The 18,419-nt window shown below is 40.9% G+C and overlaps 1 protein-coding gene across 2 annotated transcripts in view; it reads right to left on the bottom strand.

Moving 5' to 3' along the window:
• Positions 1 to 1,036: 1,036 nt before the first annotated feature.
• BROX (BRO1 domain and CAAX motif containing) overlaps positions 1,037 to 18,419 on the bottom strand; it is a 17,844-nt gene continuing 461 nt past the window's right edge. The window contains exons 1-13 of one of the 2 annotated variants that reach the window (XM_027641613.1): positions 18,176 to 18,419; positions 16,645 to 16,775; positions 15,776 to 15,882; positions 14,186 to 14,282; positions 12,755 to 12,850; positions 12,015 to 12,087; positions 11,594 to 11,699; positions 10,965 to 11,054; positions 10,096 to 10,181; positions 8,703 to 8,784; positions 7,499 to 7,649; positions 5,924 to 6,083; positions 1,037 to 5,441 (exon numbers count right to left, since the gene is read on the bottom strand). The exon at positions 18,176 to 18,419 is cut by the window's right edge and continues 51 nt beyond it. In XM_027641613.1, the coding sequence (XP_027497414.1) occupies positions 5,355 to 5,441; positions 5,924 to 6,083; positions 7,499 to 7,649; positions 8,703 to 8,784; positions 10,096 to 10,181; positions 10,965 to 11,054; positions 11,594 to 11,699; positions 12,015 to 12,087; positions 12,755 to 12,850; positions 14,186 to 14,282; positions 15,776 to 15,882; positions 16,645 to 16,745 (1,236 nt within the window). In that variant the 5' untranslated portion in view covers positions 16,746 to 16,775; positions 18,176 to 18,419 and the 3' untranslated portion in view covers positions 1,037 to 5,354. The remainder of the gene's footprint in view (positions 5,442 to 5,923; positions 6,084 to 7,498; positions 7,650 to 8,702; positions 8,785 to 10,095; positions 10,182 to 10,964; positions 11,055 to 11,593; positions 11,700 to 12,014; positions 12,088 to 12,754; positions 12,851 to 14,185; positions 14,283 to 15,775; positions 15,883 to 16,644; positions 16,776 to 18,175) is intronic. The other variant, XM_027641614.1, reaches the window with a different exon arrangement.

Consider the following 18,419-nt stretch of genomic DNA (forward strand, 5'->3'; position numbering starts at 1 on the left):
GGCTGCTGCCTTCCCAGCCCATCCAAGCTGGGCTGTTCAGAGGTCTCTCGATGCCTTCTCCCTCAAGCAAATGCTGGTGGGGGTGGCAGCTGTGTTTGACATTGCTCCTGCTGCAAATGTTAGCTATAAGCACTATTACTGGGGATTTTACTTCTTTCTCAAGCGTGCAAGAAAATAAGGAAAGCAATAAAGCAAGGAAATACACTTTTTTTTCCACGGTGATTTTTTTAGCAAGGAAAGCCAAGGAAATGTGGTTTTTTAAGAAGTGGAGGCACAAAAAGCAGCTTGCAAGACACTAGAAAAAGCACACAGTAAGACAGGTATGTGTTTCCCATGCTGAAAAGATCCTTTTCCTTATAGAGGAAAGGAAAACATATATCCAGTCTAGTGACTACACGGCAAAATTATGAACGCTCCACAAATGCAATGACCTGTTTGGTTGGCTCCCTGGTTGGTGGGTAAATCTTATGTCAGACAAAAAGACAGACATCACTGTGATAATAGAGATTATTTTTTTCCTCCAGAAACTGTGCTAAATCCTGAGAGGCTGAAAGGAATTAGTGTGTATTTACACTAAAAATGAATAGAGCAAGCTGTGCCTCAGAAAATGAAGAAACATTCCCCACAAATCTGCTTGCCACAGGCTGACAACTTAGAGAAGTGGCCAGCAATCTGGGGTTATTTCCAAATATTCACGTAACACATAGAATATCCTACAATGCCACAGACCCTGGCAAGTACTGGAATTTTGTATAGCCATATGAAATCCTATCTAATTACTTTTTTTTTTAAAACAGAAGTTTGGAAATTCCATCTCCTCTCTTCCCACCCCACAACTTGACGTGCGTCATTGTAGCCACTACTTCCACATGCACCCAAGTATCTTGCTCATTTAAGTCCTCCTTTCAGCCTACTGCAAGGATTAAGTATTTTCTATAATTAATAAAGCCATATAAAATTGGAGATAGTAACATTCAAGACTGAGCCTTTTTCTTGCTACTATACTTGAAATTTTAAATGATGAAACAAAACTTGATACTTTAAGATCGTTTATTTTAAATGGCATTCTGAAGTTCGTGGTTATATACAAATTTTCAAACTATGAAGCTTAAGATTGCATGGTGACTGTCTTCACAAAATAAGGCTGCTCAGTCAATATTATCAAAGCTGATTCCATTGAAGTGGGATCACTCGAGTACAGGATGGCTTCAGGAAGGTTGTAATCCATGAAGGCACCAACAACACCAAAGGAGGTGGGCCTTCCCACATAAAAAGCTAATCAAAGGTCCCCTTAGCTGCCATGAGACATTGGTTGAATTTGGGAGCATCAGCAGCAGAGAAAGGTCTGAGTGAAACCAACAGTCACTGTGGAAACGCCTTTACACTGAACTCACAATCAGGAGACAGGGACACACTGCAGGGGCTTTTCCATGCCTGTCATACTCCCTGTACTTTATTCCTCACTCAACTGGGCCAGTTATAGAAAAAAACCACACACAAAAAAAGCAGCTTATGCTGCTATGATAATTTAGTCATGAACTTTAGAGACAGATTTTTGTCTTTAGGGATAATTAATAGGCATGAACAGGATTTATGTTAATGCTGAAACTTCAGTTTAGACACTAGACAAGAGGATGGGATGAAATGTATCACCCAGCAGCCAACAGACAGAAACTTCTCATTACTCTGAACTTCCATGGAAGAAGATGAACTACTGCCTCCTCTCGTGTTCCCTCCTCTCATGTTCTAAAGGCAGAGATATGCTTCATGAGTTTGTTTCAACACAGACAATTAAAAATACATTTTAGTAATGCTTCCCATTATAACCTTACTGATAGCACAGTACTGAGATCAGTGCAACAAAACTAAAATGCCAGGAAGGAGTATTTACAACCATATTGTATTGTACCAAAGTTGCAAGACAAGAAATTTCTAAAGTGCAAAGTTGTCTATATTCTACACAGATACAGGGATCCATTTTCCTGCTTAGAATACAAACCACTACCGTCGTTACAGACACACCACAGATCCATGCTGCACATCTAAGTGACCAGACACCATCCTTAGGCTGACAGGCAAAATTCCTCTACCAAATCCAGTGGGAGGCAGACATCAGCATCCAAGGGCCAGGCTTAGTCCCTCAGTTGTAGGTGTGTCACATGCTGGATGGAGATTAACTACTGTAAACCCAGGAACACGAAACAAGGAAGGAGTGTATTTAAACACATGGAGGAAGGTATTTAAATAGAAATCTTACAAAGAGCTTAATGGTTTGTTTTATACTAGATTAAAGACAATCATTTTTTTTTATTTTTAAAGCACAAAACAGAGGGCCCAGCACTCTGTATTTTATTCAGCTGCAGTTTTGTCCTACTTCAGACTGGGCACAAATTTTTAAAGAGTATTTACACCAATGAGATTTGCAGGTTTAGCCACGAGAGCCTCTAAAACCAGAGAGAGGCCACAGAAACAGGCTCTTGCAGCATTAGAGTATTAAAAGGTCACCATTCAAAATACCTCATTCTTAAAAATTACTAAATGGAACTATAATAGAAGGAACATGGCTGCTAAGTTTCCAGATTACCCGAAACTTCCAGTCCATTCATCCTTATTCTTAAGCACATTGGACAGTTAATCTACATCCTATTTACAATAATTCTTCCTACTACCCAACAAAACCAAAACAGAAAACTGCTCATTGGCTCACAGCTCTCTATGCATTGCAAACTAAACAGTCACCAGTTTCTTATTTTTTGGGCATCCAGTGTTTGCCACAGGATTTTATCTACAAGTAAACAAAGTTTGTCTTGAAAAGCAACACATGTTAAGTGAATTAGTTTGTTCCATTAGTCTATTTTTAAACTACTACATCATATTTACTGAAACAGCTATGGCATAAGAGGTTACACAGCTAGGCTTAAGTAATGTCACCATCTGACACAATTCACTTGGTTATGCCCCAAACTATTTAAAGTGAACTCGATCCAGACAAACCACTCGGTTTGAGAAAGCATCCAAAGGATTCCAATCCATAAAATAATCTTTCCTACCAAGTTGTTTGGGAATGATTTAGTCATGATCTGTTAATTTTAAGATATTCCTACACAGGAATACACCCATGGATAAAAGCCTCACTGAAAATGGGTCCCAGGACCTACACATGCATTAGCAAACACGGGCAAGTCTGTGCCAAGGCGTGTAGCAGATGGAAGGGAAAATGAGGGGAGGAAGGAAAAAGGAATCTAGTCTGCATAGAAAGAAAAGTAATTAAGTTGAGACATGTATGAATTAACACAAACAGGGATCAGTAACTAAAAAAAAAATCATGATTATGAAACTGAGTTAACTGCATGTTGATCCTGAAAGGCGGCAGGATAAGCAAATGCACATGACTACAGATGTAACACATTTTTAGAATTAACATCTCTACAAGCAAAGTAGCCCCACGTTCCATTCTGGCAAAACCTATGCTGGTCTTTTAACAATGCAAGAAGTCAAATGAGTCACTTGATCAAGTTATGAAGAGATCTGAGTAATTCTTCATAAAGCATACCCCAGTGCAACACCAGAAGAAATGGATCAATTTTAGATAAATATTCTTCTTGATACTCATTATTCTCTAATCACATAGGCCCTTACAGAACAGAAACTTCTTCCAAAGAAATTCAGCTCATTTTAAACTTATTTTTATGTGCAGAACTGGCAGAAAGAAAAATCCACCACAGGAAGCAATGAATTCTGCATTTGATTCACCCAGGACCGCCAGCATTAAAAAGCCTCTGCCTTTTGCAGCAACAAATTCCGTAGTTTGGTCCAGTGTCACAGGAAGAGTCTTGAGTTTCCTATTAACCTCCTCAAAAGCTTTTGTTCCACAGGCCTTCAAGGAGCTACACACCAGCCCTCTAAGCTAAGTGAGCCCCATGAAAGACTTCAAGCAGAAGCACTGAATTAAACCACAGTGGAAGACAAATCCAAAGAGAACAAAGGGAGGAATGTGTTTACAGTGTACAGAGTGATAAGTGCATATGCCATCATGTTTGTTGAAACAGTGAACGTTGTCAGGCTGTTCAGTTTCTTTCTCAGGTAAAGTGAAATGCAGCAACAGGCACCCAGGGATTGCAAGGCTCTCACACCAACACATGCATCATATTCCTTTGCCCTTGCAGCAGATCAGAAAGCTATGTTTTCGCTGTCACGGGTGTTTTGCAGTGCTCAGCACTAAAGAATACTCCACAGGAGGCAAAAATGGAAGCAGCAAGTTCTACAAAATACTTTCTTTCTCAGTCTTGATTGGGCTTGGCTTCTGGCAAGTTTTCTTCCTAAGGAGCTGATTTCAGTGCAGTACTGCAAAAGCTGAGTAGTATCACTATTGACACAGGGCATAAAGGGAATCTAGAGCTTGGTTCCCCAGTTGTGCCATCAACTCTTCAGCTCATCTTTCCTCCCTGTTCTCCTGACAGCTTCTTACAGGCACTACCCAGGTGGAAGCACAGCAACTCAGTTACAATTCCATTACCTTACACATGACAACTCCCTGAATTCCAGTGCCAAGAGATTTTAACTGTCTGCAGCTTTCAAACTTACCAAATCTTTCAGGATTCAAAACCTTTGAATTAATGACACAGTGATGCATTACTTTTAAGCATTTTTCTATTACTTCCTGCATCACTTTCAGATACACTTGGATATTGAAGGATTTTAATTAAAGGACAGACAAGCTAAAGTACCTTACTACAAATTCTGATACAAGAACTCTATTCTACAGAGGAAAGAAGAGAGGCTAATAGTTTCAGAATATGAATTGTGCTCCAGTTATGCAGAACTTAAGGTTTTCCAAGAACTGTGAAAGTCCTCTGAAATACCACAGGGGTGTTACAAACCAAACCCAGATTTTCTTTGCTCACTACAGTTATGTGAATTGGAATATGACAGGGTGCTAAGCCTGAATGACAAAACTTGAATAAATATAACTGTTCATGCAAACCTATGTTTGCAGAATTTGACATTATATAGCATATAATGTAATGGAAAAATCCTCTAGCATTACAATCATGATACTTCCTGTGCTATTTGTGGGTAAAACTAAACCCACAAAAAGAAACTTTCTAGAGGCACAACAGGAACATTTAAGCCCACTCATTCTATGATATCCCACTAAAACCAAAAATAAGTCAGATATAAATAACATCCTAGAAATCCACCACATTCTCAAGCAAGATAGACACATATTAATGAAGGTAAATTAAATTAGTCTTCTAAGTTAAAAAAGGAGAATCAAAAAAAGGGAGATCAGAACTAAAGCCCCAGAGTCCTATTAATAGAGTTTCAAAGTGAGTTTGAAACACTTATGGCACTTAAGAAATCTGGCATCCACTGTCTTTTTGAGGCTTTATATCTGGTTCCTTCAGAGGTTTCACTTCTTCTTCTGGTTTTGGTTTAGCCTGCAAACAAGAAGAAAAAAAAAACAACTAAATACCACAAGTACAAGCCACTGTATCTGCACAGTATTTATGCATGATTAACTTTACATATCGTAACAGTCCCTTCTCTTTTCAAGGCTGAAGACTTTGAGTACACCTCAAGCAAGGGGAAAAAGCCAAATATTCTCTGTTTCAGCATCCTTAAACAAGCCCTCTTCTAAAAAAGAATCTTTCTATAGCATTCACTCCTGTCACTCCATTTCAGCGTATTACTCACATTAAAGGGTTTCCTCCTATTCAGGACTTAAAAAGTGTCTCTGAATTCCCAGATGCTTACAGTGTGGCAGAGGTTAACTGACTTGCCCCTGGCACAGCAGAAATTTGCAGCCTTGTGTCTACATCCTGCCCTGAGCTGGGGAATATTACAGAAGAGCAACATGGTAACTCTGTAGGATACACAGAATAAAGCTAACAGGAAAGAACAGTACACCAGGTTATCTTACAGTGTCATCCTTCGGCCTCTTGGTGAGATCAAATGCTGCAAGTGTTTCAGGAGTCCAGTGTGCATTCAAGGCAGGAAACTCAAAAGGAACAGGCTCTACTAAGCCATAGTTTGCTTTCAGTTCTAGCTGGGGAGCCTCTGCTGGCACCTTCTGAAAATAGCTGTAAAAGAATACAGAAATGTATTTAAAACACAATGCATCATCTCTGCAAGCCTTGTTTGCATCTCTAAAGAGAAACAATCTGGGTTTTTACAGTGTCAGTCACTGCTGCTCTCTTCCATTTCATTAAGGCACCATCTAACATGCATTCTGTCAACAAGATTCACAAGAACAAAAGCAATTCCTTCTTGGTATTACTGTTCATCCCTAACAGTGAGGCAGGTTTTCTCCTATTTGATAACCACTGTGCCCAGCGCTTCAATGAGAAGAGCATCTTTTGTCCAAAAAACTCCTTCAAAATACAAATGGGGATTTAAAATACTTCCTGAGAAAGACGAAGGGGACAGTTCTTTTCCTAAATTAGTCTTAATGTGCCGCAGTACATGATGGCAACAGCACTGCAACACCCACAAAGACATGGCTACAAGGCAAGGCCTGAATCAGGGTGTAACTCTACCCTTGGCAGATCAATGAGCTGAAAACTCACAAATACTGACACACAACCTTACTGCTGTGCTGCAGCAGAGCTCTGTGGTAGGCACATCTCCCAGAACAGTCACTGGTTTCTCTTTCAAAGGTGGGTTCTAGAGGGACATGGATTTGTTGAAATCTCCTGTATGCTGCTGCTGTAAGCTATGGCAATGGTTATTTGGACCAAAGCAGAAGAGTTGAGCATTTCTTTTTTTATTTGCAGCTCTGCTTGATGTACTTGACAGTCATTTTTGTTTAGTCAATTCCCCCATCATGCAGGTCTTTAAATATAAAAAGGGAAATAACAAACCTATTATGGAATGCTAAATCATAAAAGGAGGGAAGGGGAGAAATAAATGAACAAAGGAATTCTAAAGCCAAACTAATCTTGGTATCTTAAACCACTTCCAAACCCTTTTTGGAAGGGGCAGTAACTAACAGAAAGCCCTATTCAAATTTCTAATTATATTTAGATGGGTAAAGCTCCTGCTACCCTAAGAATGTTCTTCACTGAAGGCATGACCATATTTTGACTTCCCTGCTTGCAAAGCAGAATCACCCTCTCTGTCCTCTTTTGCCTACTAGATTCCAGCAGCCAGGAAGAGGGCATTAGAGCAACACAACAACCTCTGCAGGCCTTTCTCTCTTGTTGGGGGAAACCAACAAAGGGGCTGAGGAATGAAGGAAGAAAACTACTTAATCTCTCCAGCTGTCAGTCCAGCCTACCCTGGTGAACTGGTACAGAACACAGAGTGTGACAGCACAGACCCGTAGTAAATCTGCTAAGAGAAAACTACAGATTTTCAAATTTACCTTTAAGTTACATGCCATACCCTAAAGGAATGTAACACCTGGGGAGTAAAATTTACCATCCCATCTTGAAATAATGGCAAATGAGGTAATAACACTTTATACAGAGTATTGCACCAACCATGAATTACTTACATAAATCCATTCTCTCTCTGGCACTTTTCTAGTGTGGTCTTAATCAAACTTCCTAATTTCCTAAAGAAGAGATGTCCAGAAGGTTTGGCAGTAGTCCCAGGCCCTTTGGTTTCTCCATATTCTTTGCACAATGCTTCAGCCTTGGAAAAAACTTTGCAAGAAAGAAATGAAATAAAAATCATTTACACAACCCTCTTAAATCACAGTTCTGCTCTACAGTGCTTCACTTTTAGAAGATACCAGAATCCATTCAGGCTTCTTAGAAATAAAACCAAACTAGTTCAAAGGCAGTACTTCCAGCCAAGATTTACTGCATCCAACAAGTGACTAGGAACAGAAAAAAAAAAAAAAAGAAAAAAAAAGATGGCTTTTTGGGTGGGAAGATGCAGGAAAGCAGTCTTATGTGTGGGGCAAAATGCAACAGTAAGCCCAAGAACTGTGTCACATGATAGGGAAAAAGAGAGGGCATGAAGATGTCCATGCACAGTTAATGTCCAACACCAAACAACAATATGCAGTGGGAAAAGAAGCACTCTCCTCTGACCAGCAGGCACAATAAAAACCACAGTATTTGTTTTACTGCAAGTAATCCAACTTAGTTTGTTCTTAATAAATTTTTAATTTATTTTTAAAATTAATCTTTAAATTTCCAATCTGAAGATTTGAGTATTTTTATACACTGTGGTAAAGTTATGCAGTGCAGGCTGTTGGGACAGCAATAGTTTTGAAGACAGAAGAATGGGCAGAAGACCTTGAGCTACTGCAAACTTGCCTTAATCTATCTTTCAAATGAATAGAAAGGAAATAAGTTACTGAAACCTGTTTAAAAGCAAACAAGCAGGGTCTTGATTTACTATTTAATACAAGGTAGAGCAACCTCCAAAGCAGAAATGGCTGCAGTAACCTAACATATAGACCAGAAAACATGACAACAAGACCATTGTTTTTTACAGTGTATATTGCAGGCAGTCCAAAGCCAGTCTTTAGCAGGCTGAGAAGTGAAGATGGAATTTTCTGCAGCACTGTTACCAAAGACAGTCTTTGGTAAGACAAAAAAAAAAAAAAGGCACTGTCTCTCTTTAAAGATGTGCTGGATTTTCAGATCAGGTGACAGATAAAATCTTAAGTTTATGGGAGACCAAATAAACTCGATACAGCAAAATAGAACAGGCACACACTGTAATCCAGTCTCAACCACACTTACATTTTTCTGATTCCTGCAGAGATCTGATTGCTTCCCCACATTTATCACTCGCCAGTAATGTCTGGCCATGGTAACAGTATGCCTGATAGGAGAGAAGAAAATCATTACCAACATCACTGGGCACTTCCTGAACCAATTCCCTTGTGCTGTCCCTTACATCACAGATGCATTTCTGTGAAGGTGCCATTCCCTGCAGGTAGCTGACAATTTGGGAATGCAAGTCAAAGCAGTGTTCACTGAACAGTGCAACATAAACACCATGAGGCAGGTATGCACCAGGCTGTCTCAAGTCTAGTCAAGAGTAACTTTGAGCTCCATGAAGCTGTTTGACCAAAAGCACTGGCAGACAATTCCAGTTCAAGTCCCCTCACCTCTCACAGTGAGACTGTGTCAATGTGCAGCACTAAGCCTCATCACAGAAAGAGGATGAACCCCAGTCAAGTTTACAAAGCAAAGAATAAAAACTGAAACTACCAGAATACTCAAAAATAGAATCTGTGACAAACACCACTGAATCTGGAAGAGATGAGGTGTTCTGCTAGCTGAGATGTTTTGTCACAGTCTAAATAACTTTTCCACCCCAAAAAGTTTCATTCCTTCACACCCATGCTTGAAGATAGTACTGTATTCCAGTGAGAACTGAATTGCCTCTTATCTATTATCAGGAGCTGAGTTTAAATACTAAATACCACAGGTGAAGAAACAATCCCACCAACTAATGCCTACCTTGCACCTTGTCCTTTAATGTCTTCTCACAGTACAGCTGTACCAAAACTTACCATTGCAGATATCACACAAATTAAAAAAAATGAAAAGTACCACAACTCTGACCCTCCCTCACCTCTCAAACTTGCTAATAAGGCAAGCAAACCTTTTAGCTACAGGTTTCACCTAAGAGAAAGACAATTGTGTTAACTGCTTAGTTTGGGCCTTTTGTACAGTATGAAAAAGCCAGATGACAGGCTGTGGCAAGGAACAAACAGCAAACTGAGCAGCTGAGGATTCCAAAGGCGCCACTGCACTTGCTAAGAGATCAGTCAGGCAAACAGGGACAGCACTTGGAATGGTACCTAGTGGTGGTACCTGATTCAGTTTCATTCAGGGCTTTCAAAAAGATGATCAGCTCTGAATTATGCCTAGAATTCCACTGTGATGCAGATAATGGAAGACGAGTATTATGCTCAGCCTGAATTGGTTCACTTAGCGATAGGTGATCACAATAAATTCCACGCTGCAGTAATTGCACTTGGCTCAACAAAAACACTTCAAATGCCACTGACACTGCACAATCCCTCTTCAGAGCATGGAAAAAAAGCCAAGGAAATACCTAGCCTCCATTCCCTATCCAGCCCTTATACAGCAAACTGTGACTGCTGTCAACCAAAATACTTACGTAGGCCATATAGAAGCAGCTCTTCAAATTTAAGTACTTCCTCCATTTTCCTGCATAGGTTGGATCCAAACTAGATAATGTTTGATCTGTGAACACACACATAAAGCTATTCTTAGGACATTCCCAAAAAAAAAAAATCCCAAATACACTCAAAGACCAGAATTCTTAAACTTAGCAATAGATCTTACTATAAAGTAGCCAGAAACAAGTGACAAAAATTACTCCTGCAAAGACATAGAGAAACTATGAGACAAAACAAAAAAAATATGCAGCTATCATGCAGTTTTCCCTAGAATCCCTGTAACTGCTGTCCCCTAAGTTTGGATGGTTAATTCTCAGAAGTATTTTTAGGCAGCATTTCAAAGCTTGTTCCTAGTTTAAGTTCAAGTAGCAACCTATAAGGTGACATGTGTTACAATGTTCTCCTGACTCCCATGCTTTTGCACTCTTCCCACTTGCCCAGTAAGCACAAGATCAGCTTACTCATCTGGAAGGATGTACATTATTAACTTGCTACACTCTTCATGATCTGTATCAGAATCTGCTGCCCAAGGGCAGCTGGAACACACATCAGTTACATCAGGCCATTTGTCTGCTGCCAGCACATGTTCTCAAGACATTACTCTGTCTTCTGCCTGCCCTCACTAACATTTCCTACGATGAGCTACAGAAAGATTCCCACAAAAACAAAAGGCCTTATCAAAATATATGCTGGTAACTGCAGCCTTAGATGTGCTAAATAGAAGCTAAAATATACAAACCATATCCACTGAGGAACTGTAAATATTGCAATTTATGGGTGGGCAAAATATGTCTGCTGGCAGGAAGGCATAAACCAAGTCACTAAGGACACAAAACAAGACACTTACCAGCTTTTTGGTAGAAGTTAGCTGTTTCATAAGCAAGAGCAGCTATGAGTCCTGGATTATGTTTCAGCTCAATAGCCCGAGCAATTGTCACTGAAAAAAAGGTTCCACACCACAGTATAAGTTTAATTGAAATGTCCCTTCACATCAAATCAGCCCTGCATAAACGGAAAATGAATGTTGTGCAGTCAAGCAAACTGCAGTATAAAGACAGATTTTTTTCTTCGATAAAACGACCCCAATTTAATAGAAAAACTGAAGGAATGTTATCCTTAAGACTAGCTAATAAACATAAGCTGCAAATATTTTAAAGTAAAGGAACTGGGAATTTATGTTAGGCAAGCATGGTGGTGAAAAGGTTGCATGAAAGGAAAAAGAGAAGGGATGAATGTTACATGCAAGTCCTTCCAAAGTGGAAGATATTACATTTGTAATATCAGATCGATTTTGGGAATTTTTCTTCTATAATTGTAACTTAAGTTTCTTTAAAAGCATTCTGCCTTACTAAGCCAGAGTACTTCAGGAGAATAAAAAAAAAACACGACCTTGCTGCCAAGCAGAGTTCAAAAGACATCAAGTGACCCACAAAGACTGTCATTTCCCACACCCAACAAACGTATAATTGAAGGTACCTTCTTGAGCTTCAGCTTGGCACTGTATGATGTAAGAGTCTATAAGTCGAGCTTCTAAATCTCTTCCCTTTTCAACAGGTGTAATCAATTTTGGAATGTGGCTTTCCTAAACAAAAAGCAAGTCTCAGAGTTAGTTTAGACTTAATACCACTGCTGTCAGTGCAGAACCAGTGCCTCATTCCTAAATGGATGTGATACTGGGCAAGCAGACAAATTACTCCTCCACTGCCATTGGGAATGGGTAGCAGGGATTGAGTGGTAGCACAACATATTTCTACCCTTCTTTTTCCTCTGTCATTCAGGTAGTCTGAAGTACCTGTGTATTCTGTAACATCATCAGAAAAGCAAAGGCTTTTCTAAGACAAAAGGTCAAGAATTTGGAGACACCTTGAAGAACAAACAGCAAAGACAGTTTTTCTACCTTCAGGTGTTTAAAAATCCCAGCTGCTATCTTCAGGCTTCTGTGAACATCCTTTGCTTCATCTTCTGTTATACTAAATACAGAATGAGTAAAGGAAATGTGACTTAGAAAGGGACTCTAGATGACATTTAGTCCCACCTCCTGCTTTGGGGCACAACTATCAACAACAGTAGATCAGGTCAGTTGTGGCTTTGTCTAGATGAATCTTAAATCCTTCAAGAATCAAGAGTCCACTAATTCTCTAAGTGACCTGTCCTGCTGCTGTGCTACCCTTATGGTAAAGAAATTTCTTACAGTGTCCAACCATTAAATAATCAAATAGAACTTGCTTGAAAAAAAGAAACATAAGACCTTCTAATGACTTTCAAGTAAAAGGCAACCTCAGTGTTCAAAGCCAAAGATTTAGAAATCTGTAGGGCTAGAAGTCAGCAGAGCTGTGATTTTGAGAATCTCAATTTAGTACTCAGACATTTAGAGCAGGGCTGATGAAGGGTTTATTCACAACTGACACCTTCTCTGTATCACAGTCACATGGTACTTGTACACTTGGCTTACAGATGCAAGAAGGGACTGAAGTGCACTTGGACATTACAGCATGTGAGTGAGTGAAGGCCAACCACCTCCTTGAACTCCTACTTGCCTCAGCTGGACATGCACTACAGCAGTCAAAACCCAGAACCTGCTAAATCTTTGGTGGAATATTGCTGCAATAGAATTACTAAGAAAAGGAAAACACTTACTCTTCTTTTCCAGCAAGTCTTGATGCGTATTTTGTGTACCACAGAGCTACATTAAATCCCATAGAAACCAGTTCAAACACTGCATCCTGCTGGGCACTAAAGAAAGACAGACAAAAAAACCCCAAACAACTTAATGTCTTCAATTTTGCCCTGACAAACTGTATCTGCTGATAATTTATGTAGAATAAGTTGACATTTCTCTCCATAAAATGTATTTAATTTAAGATATCAATGATTTCCAATTCAGAACCTCCTACTTGCTGAACTGCCTAAGAGAGACTTAGATATTTTTACTTATTCCCTTTAAGAGCTCGTAATTAGAATCTCCCACATTCGGATGCCCACCCTTCCCTTTTGGGAACTTTTATTTTAAAACTGTAACTTGAGACTTGTTTAGCTTTGGGTGTGGCTGACATTTTTCCATCTCTTTTTTTTTTTTTTTTAAATTGCACATTTTGTGGAAAGCCTTGCTCTGGAATGTCTACTTTAAAGCTGTACTGCTAAGTTAATAAGTCAGAACCTATTACATCTCTCTCAAACGCATGTTATTGCAACTATTTATGTAACTGCAGACAAACAGCATGTGCAAATAGCAGGGAATTTCAGAAGCTAAAAACACGGTCTTTGAAAAGACTGAACTTGGAATCACAAGCTCAGTATGGTTTCAGAACTAGCAAACCTCTGAAAAAAAAAAAAAAAAGGTGTGGGAGTGGGAAGAATAAAGCTGGCACAAGTACAAGTGTCTGTGACCGTGAGAAAATCAGAAGAAAGTCCTAATCAACAGATTTTCTTCCAAGGGGAATAAAAGCTTTGAGGAAGCCAAGCACTTCTAGCTAAAGCTTGACAAATTTGTAGGTTATACCACACAATTACCTACAACAGCAAGAGACAGCTGAATAATCCAGCAGCTTACAGATCTATATTCCTACTTAAAAAAGAAGATTTGTTTGTTTGAACCAAGAGTACGTGGACCAGGAGCTTCAGAGGACAAGAGCAAAGTCAGCAACCAGCAACACTGGTACGTCAAAACATGGAGAAGTGGCTGGTCAGGCAACAGTGCCAAATGAAAAGGTTTTAAATTGCAGTAAGCTTTGTTATCATACTCAATTTACCAACACCCTCAAGGTTCTTCTTTGTGCTGCTGTAGCCAACTGCAGATTCAGTTTGTGAATCAACTAAGACTCAATGGATCCTTCCACCATTACCGTGCATTACCACACCTTTACATAAAGGCCACACACGCTTCAGAACACCCAACACTGGACTGCAGTTACCAAAAACAAACAGAAACATGTTTTTGGAAACTACTTTGTGTCCAACACTTTGCTACACTTCTCAGCTTTTCTTCAGGCCTGTGGTGGCACATGAGCACATCTCTAACAGAGCAGCAGACAACAGCTGCATACCCTCTATTCATAGAAGCACACGCACCTTGGGACTTGTCCTTGTAACGTGTCTGTCCACTTGAAATTCTGAATGTATCTCAACTTGCACTCTTGGGAAGAGTTATCCAGTGAAAGGATAAAACCTATGGAATAAAAAAAGGTACTGACAGGCAATCTCAAAGTAAGAAACAGAAAAAAGGAATGAAGGAGAGGGATCAGTAAGAATACAGATAGAGATAAAGGAATGTTTCTTTCTGCACCAAAAATCCGTGTTACTTCCTGAGGCTTTTATTCCTTAGTATCTTGAGAGCAAAATTTAGAAAAAAACCAAACTGGCTACTACAAGAAACTTCTTGCCCAGCAGGTTACCAAATCAACCCTGTGAGTCTTGACTGCTCAAGGAAAACCCTGCAGATGTTTGTGACTAATTAGGAGTTGGACTGACCCAGGTACAGGATGGCTGAGGCTGCCTGAGGTGAGTGAGTGGCTCTCCCTGCCACCATAATGGCAATCAGGAAATTCCAGGAAAAGCTTCCTGGTCAAAAGAGAGAGGGAAAAGGGCTTGTAAGCATTGACTCACCCAGTCATCACCTCTTTGGTCTCCAGGGCTACAGGAAATTGGCTCTTTATGTCCAGCAGCCCAGAAAGCAGCAGTTAGTGGGATAAGCTCACGCTATGAGATGTTCAAATCCCAGCATATGCAGGCCCAAGGAATTTTTCAGGGAGGCTTAAGAAACACCTTGGTCTGATTAGGTCTTACAGACTTTAAGAACTCAAGACTAGCCACAGCAGCTTTTGGGGCCACAACTTTAGGTGCTGTCACATGTTTATAAAGATGAAAAATACTCATTCCTTTCACATGTAGAAGATTTTAGTGGCCAAGCATGATGTTTTCCCGAAGCAACTCTCCAAATCTTGACTGCAGCGACATCAACTCCTATCTCACCTTTATCCAGATGTGGCACTGGCTTACACCCTCCCAGGGACTGAGGAAACTAAACCAATGTGAGCTGCTTCACTTTCCACAGACTGAAAGATCAGTTTCCATGAATCAGCTGACTCCTGAAAACTCAGTCCCAAGAAACTTGGGAAACTTGGCTGAGAGGAATCATCAAAATATCGGCAGGAGGGAGATTTCAAGGGAATGATCACAGCTGACCATCTACTGAAAATGTAGATCCCATGCTAATGAGCACCTATATGTACACCTAAGACAAGCAGCAGAAGTGTAAACTTGCAACAGGTCTATGATCTGGTATTAGACAAACTAGAAGTTTACACTGAAGAGCGAATCCTATCAACTGATTAACAGACTCAACTTGTACTTAAGGAACAACTCACCACTACCTAAGAGACAAATAATCATTTCCTCCTCCAGCAGGAAGCAGGATAAGGTTAAAAGGAGGAGGACAGGACTGCCATCACATAGTACCAGCAGGGTCACGAAACACACCGAAACTTGGAGAAAGGGCCTGGTGAGTACCCATGACTGGTATCAAGCACAGAACCCACACAGACATTCTCCTTCCTAAAAAGTGCAAAGCTTCCTTACAGAAGATCAGCACAATACACACTCTGAGAAGTGCCATTAAAACTCAGCTGATACACCTCCTGATGTATCAGTAGCATTGCCTACCTTGCAGGAGTGAAAAGTACAAGTCAGTTGCATTCTTCATCATTTCTGGATTACAACTGGAGTCTGTAAACAGCTCCAAGAGTCGTGTTCGGGATAACCTCAAATCACTACGTGGAGGAGAAAAAAAAAAATAAAAGAAAAAAATAAACCTAGGATGTTCTACTCCAAAAGGTACTATAGAAAGTACCCACCCACGTATAGCACAACCCTTTGGGATCAGAAGGTGAAGCTAAGCATCCCATTTAGCTACCTGAAGGCCTGGAAAGGGATTTTATGAGGAAGATGCCAATAAATATAGAAAAATCGTCCTTTCTTCCTTGGATGGACATGACTGACTCTTTATCACAATCCACTTTGGACAGACAGCAATGAATAATCAGTACTCAATCTATTGTTTTAATGCAAACTAAAATAACTGTGCCTTTACCTACCAAGAGGTTGGGTGCAGGGGAAGGGAAGTAACAAGCAGGAACATTCTTCAACATTAGAACGGGGTGAGATGAAGAGATAAGAACAGATCTGCAAAATAAGCTGAGATCTCTTTCCATTACATTCCTATCTACAACAGAACAGTCAGGCCTTATCCACTTATGGAAATTAGGAATATTTTGCACAGGAATGCACAGTCGTCAGAAAGACAATGAAATGTTTCGTCTTTTGCTGCTGCATTGTTATAATTGGCCTTGCTGTGCACTCAGAGACTTGAAAACTGGAGAATTCATTCTTTGTAATCAAATGTTCAGTGTTAGCAGTGTCTTACTGTCTCGCTGCCTACACTTCCAGTCATCTTCAGCTCAAAAACTGAAGAGTAACCATTACTTTTAAGGATGTCCTCCAAACAGAGTGAAATTAGTCAAAGGAACACTTACTTGCAAACCTTTGCTGCAGCTGGAGTGGTGGCTACCCCATAATAATTAAATGAAACAGGAGCTGTAGCCTTCAAAGGGTTGCGGTGGAACCAGTGGGTCATTTTCTCTCCGTAGTGTTGTTTACACCAAGCCTAAAGTGTGGAAAGGAAAGAACAGCTGCAGGAACAGGTACAACTGAGATGCTAGACATAAAAATATATTCAAAATGTAAACAATTAGGTATGAAGTTAATTTGAAGTTAGAATTCTTTTTTTCCCCATCTGAAACGCTGAGTTTCCACATGCCTTGTCTTCATCATCCATCATTAGTTTGAGAAATACAGATGCTTTCTGAGGCAACTACCTTAAGTTAGGCAAAAATCTATCACCTGCTTTGCTCTATGTGAGCACATACTTTCCTAGCAAAGAAATAAATCCCCTCAGTTGTTACCTCCTGCAGAAGGCTGAACATACCTGTAAATCACATGAAAAATATCTCAGAATCACAGAATCAAATAGGTTGGAAAAGACCTTTCAGATCATTGAGTCCAACCTCTGACCAAACACCACCCTGTCAACTAGACCATGGCACCAAGTGCCACGTCCAGTCTTTCCTTAAACACTTCCAGGGACAGGGACTCCACCACCTCCCTGGGCAGTCCATTTCAATGTTTAACAACCCTTTACGTGAAGAAATTCCTCCTGATGTCCAATTAAAACCTCTCCCGGCACAGCTTGAGGCCATTTCCTCCTGTCCTGTCATTATTTGCCTGGGAGAAGAGGCTGAAACCCACCTTCCTACACCCTCCTTCCAGGCAGTTGTAGAGAGGGGTCAGGTCAACCCTGAGCCTCCTTTTCTACTGTGTCTGGCCAATCTACAAGTAGCTTTTATTGCAGAGCCATTGGGATGGATGAACCTGCAGTCACACAGTAATCCTGCCTGAAAACATGGATCTATTTGCTTACATGTGACAGACCTGGAAATACAGATAAAACTGACCATCACTTCTCTTTCACCTCAATTTCAGCAAACGAATATAACACAAGTATTGCAATGAGCTTCACCACAGTGGTGATGAAACAGAACGGGCAGATGCTGAAACATGGGAAGGCTGTACTGGATCAAAGGAGAAACCCCTTCACCAGGAGGACAGAAGGACCGAGGAACAAGTTGTGTGGTCTCCCATTCTCAAAGTCCCCACTGGACAAAGTCCTGAGCCCTTGGGGTGACCTCAGAGCCGACCCTGCTCTGAGCAGGGCGCTGGACTCGAGACCCCCGGGACCCCCCATCACCTCACGGCTCTTTTGGAACCTTCTAAGTTCACCCTTACAAAACACTCCGCAGCTCGGCTATAATAAAAAACCCAAGGAAATCTGCCAAGCAGCGACCCTTTGGCACTACGCAGGTCCTCCTGACCGAGCAGGGGGCTTGTTCATCGTGCCAGCGCCTGTCGCGACTTGTTTATAGTTTCAGCGCCTATTGCGACTTGTTCATGTCAGCACCTATCGAGACTCGTTCATCATGTCAGCACCTATCGCGACACCCCACCCACCTGCGCACCGGTCTGTCGCACTCTCGGTCGCCCCCGTTCCGGGTCGGTCTGTCAGTCCCTCGCAGGGCTCCGAGGCCCCGGGACCCCCGTTCCGGGTCTGTCAGTCTGTCCCTCACAGTGATCCCGGTTCCCCCCGTTCCGGGTCTGTCAGTCTGCCCCTCACAGCGCTCCCGGTTCCCCCCGTTCCGGGTCTGTCAGTCTGTCCCTCACAGCGCTCCCGGTTCCCCCCGTTCCGGGTCTGTCG

This window comes from Corapipo altera, unplaced genomic scaffold, assembly GCF_003945725.1.
Source record: "Corapipo altera isolate COAL_440 unplaced genomic scaffold, ASM394572v1 48b, whole genome shotgun sequence".
Classification (NCBI taxonomy): domain Eukaryota; kingdom Metazoa; phylum Chordata; class Aves; order Passeriformes; family Pipridae; genus Corapipo; species Corapipo altera.